This window comes from Naegleria gruberi, assembly GCF_000004985.1.
Source record: "Naegleria gruberi genomic scaffold NAEGRscaffold_1423, whole genome shotgun sequence".
Classification (NCBI taxonomy): domain Eukaryota; phylum Heterolobosea; class Eutetramitea; order Acrasida; family Naegleriidae; genus Naegleria; species Naegleria gruberi.
In genome coordinates, this window is record NW_003162635.1 from 1 (window position 1) to 1,135 (window position 1,135).

Consider the following 1,135-nt stretch of genomic DNA (forward strand, 5'->3'; position numbering starts at 1 on the left):
AATACTCTCAACAACTTATAGAGATAGTGGCATCTATGTGTAAACATGATCCTAATTCAAGAATAACATCAGGAGAGATTATCAGAATTCTCACACCCTATGAAGTCAAAATAACAGAATTTGGAAGAGCAAAGAGCTTCTATACAGAAAAAGAATACGAAAAAGCACTGTTGATTTTGAATCAAATTATTGAAAGTGACCCAACAAAAAGCATTTTTCTCCATCAGAGATACCTCACATTTAAAAAATTAAAGAATTATGAAAAGGCAATTGAAGATTTGAATAGAGCTTTAGAATTGGATCCCAACAATGCAAGTTATCTGAACAGCTTGGGTGTTTGCTACAAGGAAGGAGGTTGTGTAAAAAAAGATTGGGATAAGGCTATTTCATTATTTGAAAGGTCTCGCAATGGACAAGCATTTTACAATTTAGGAATAATTTACAAAACGCGTTTTTCCAAACAACCAAAGTATAAGAAGAAAGACCCTTTAATCGAAAGAAGAATGAATGAAGCATTCTTATTGGGTGCTGAAAAGGATAACAAGTTATGCCAACAAGAATATGGGCTCCTTTGCTTGAATTGTAACGATTATTTGAAAGCAGTGGAGTGGTTGAAAAAGTCAGACACTCCACTATCCAACACATATTTGGGAAATCTCTATATGAATGGTTCTACAACAGTACAAAAAGATCCAAGAAAAGCCTTTGAATACTATTCAAAATCCAACACCATTTCATATCATGCCTATTGTTACGAAGAAGGTATTGGAACACAAAAAGACCCACAAAAAGCTTTTAAAATGTATCAAGAAAATGAAAGGTTGATGGATTGTAAACTTGGAATGGGAAGAATGTATTTTAAAGGTTGGGAGGGAACAAACCCAGACTATCAGAAATCATTCAAGTATTGCACTGAAGTATTCGAATATTGTATAAATACTAAGGACAATCAAGACTTGAAAAACGAAGCAATGTATTACTTGGCAGAAATGTACTATTATGGGAAAGGAATACCTGAAGATGAGCTATTGCACCATACTGAAAAGGCTGCTAGTTATTACAATTTATTAGTTTTTGTGAATAAGAATGTCATGTTCAAAATTGGAGAAATGATTTATAAGCAATCTAACCCTAG

General features: G+C 33.2%; 1 protein-coding gene across 1 annotated transcript; it reads left to right on the forward strand.

Moving 5' to 3' along the window:
* Nucleotides 1-35: 35 nt before the first annotated feature.
* Nucleotides 36-1,088, forward strand: NAEGRDRAFT_77118 (uncharacterized protein; the record flags this gene model as incomplete). The annotated part of the gene is made up of 1 exon (XM_002667926.1): nt 36-1,088. A coding segment is annotated over one exon (1,053 nt), but the record flags the coding sequence as incomplete, so codon positions are not given.
* Nucleotides 1,089-1,135: the final 47 nt, after the last annotated feature.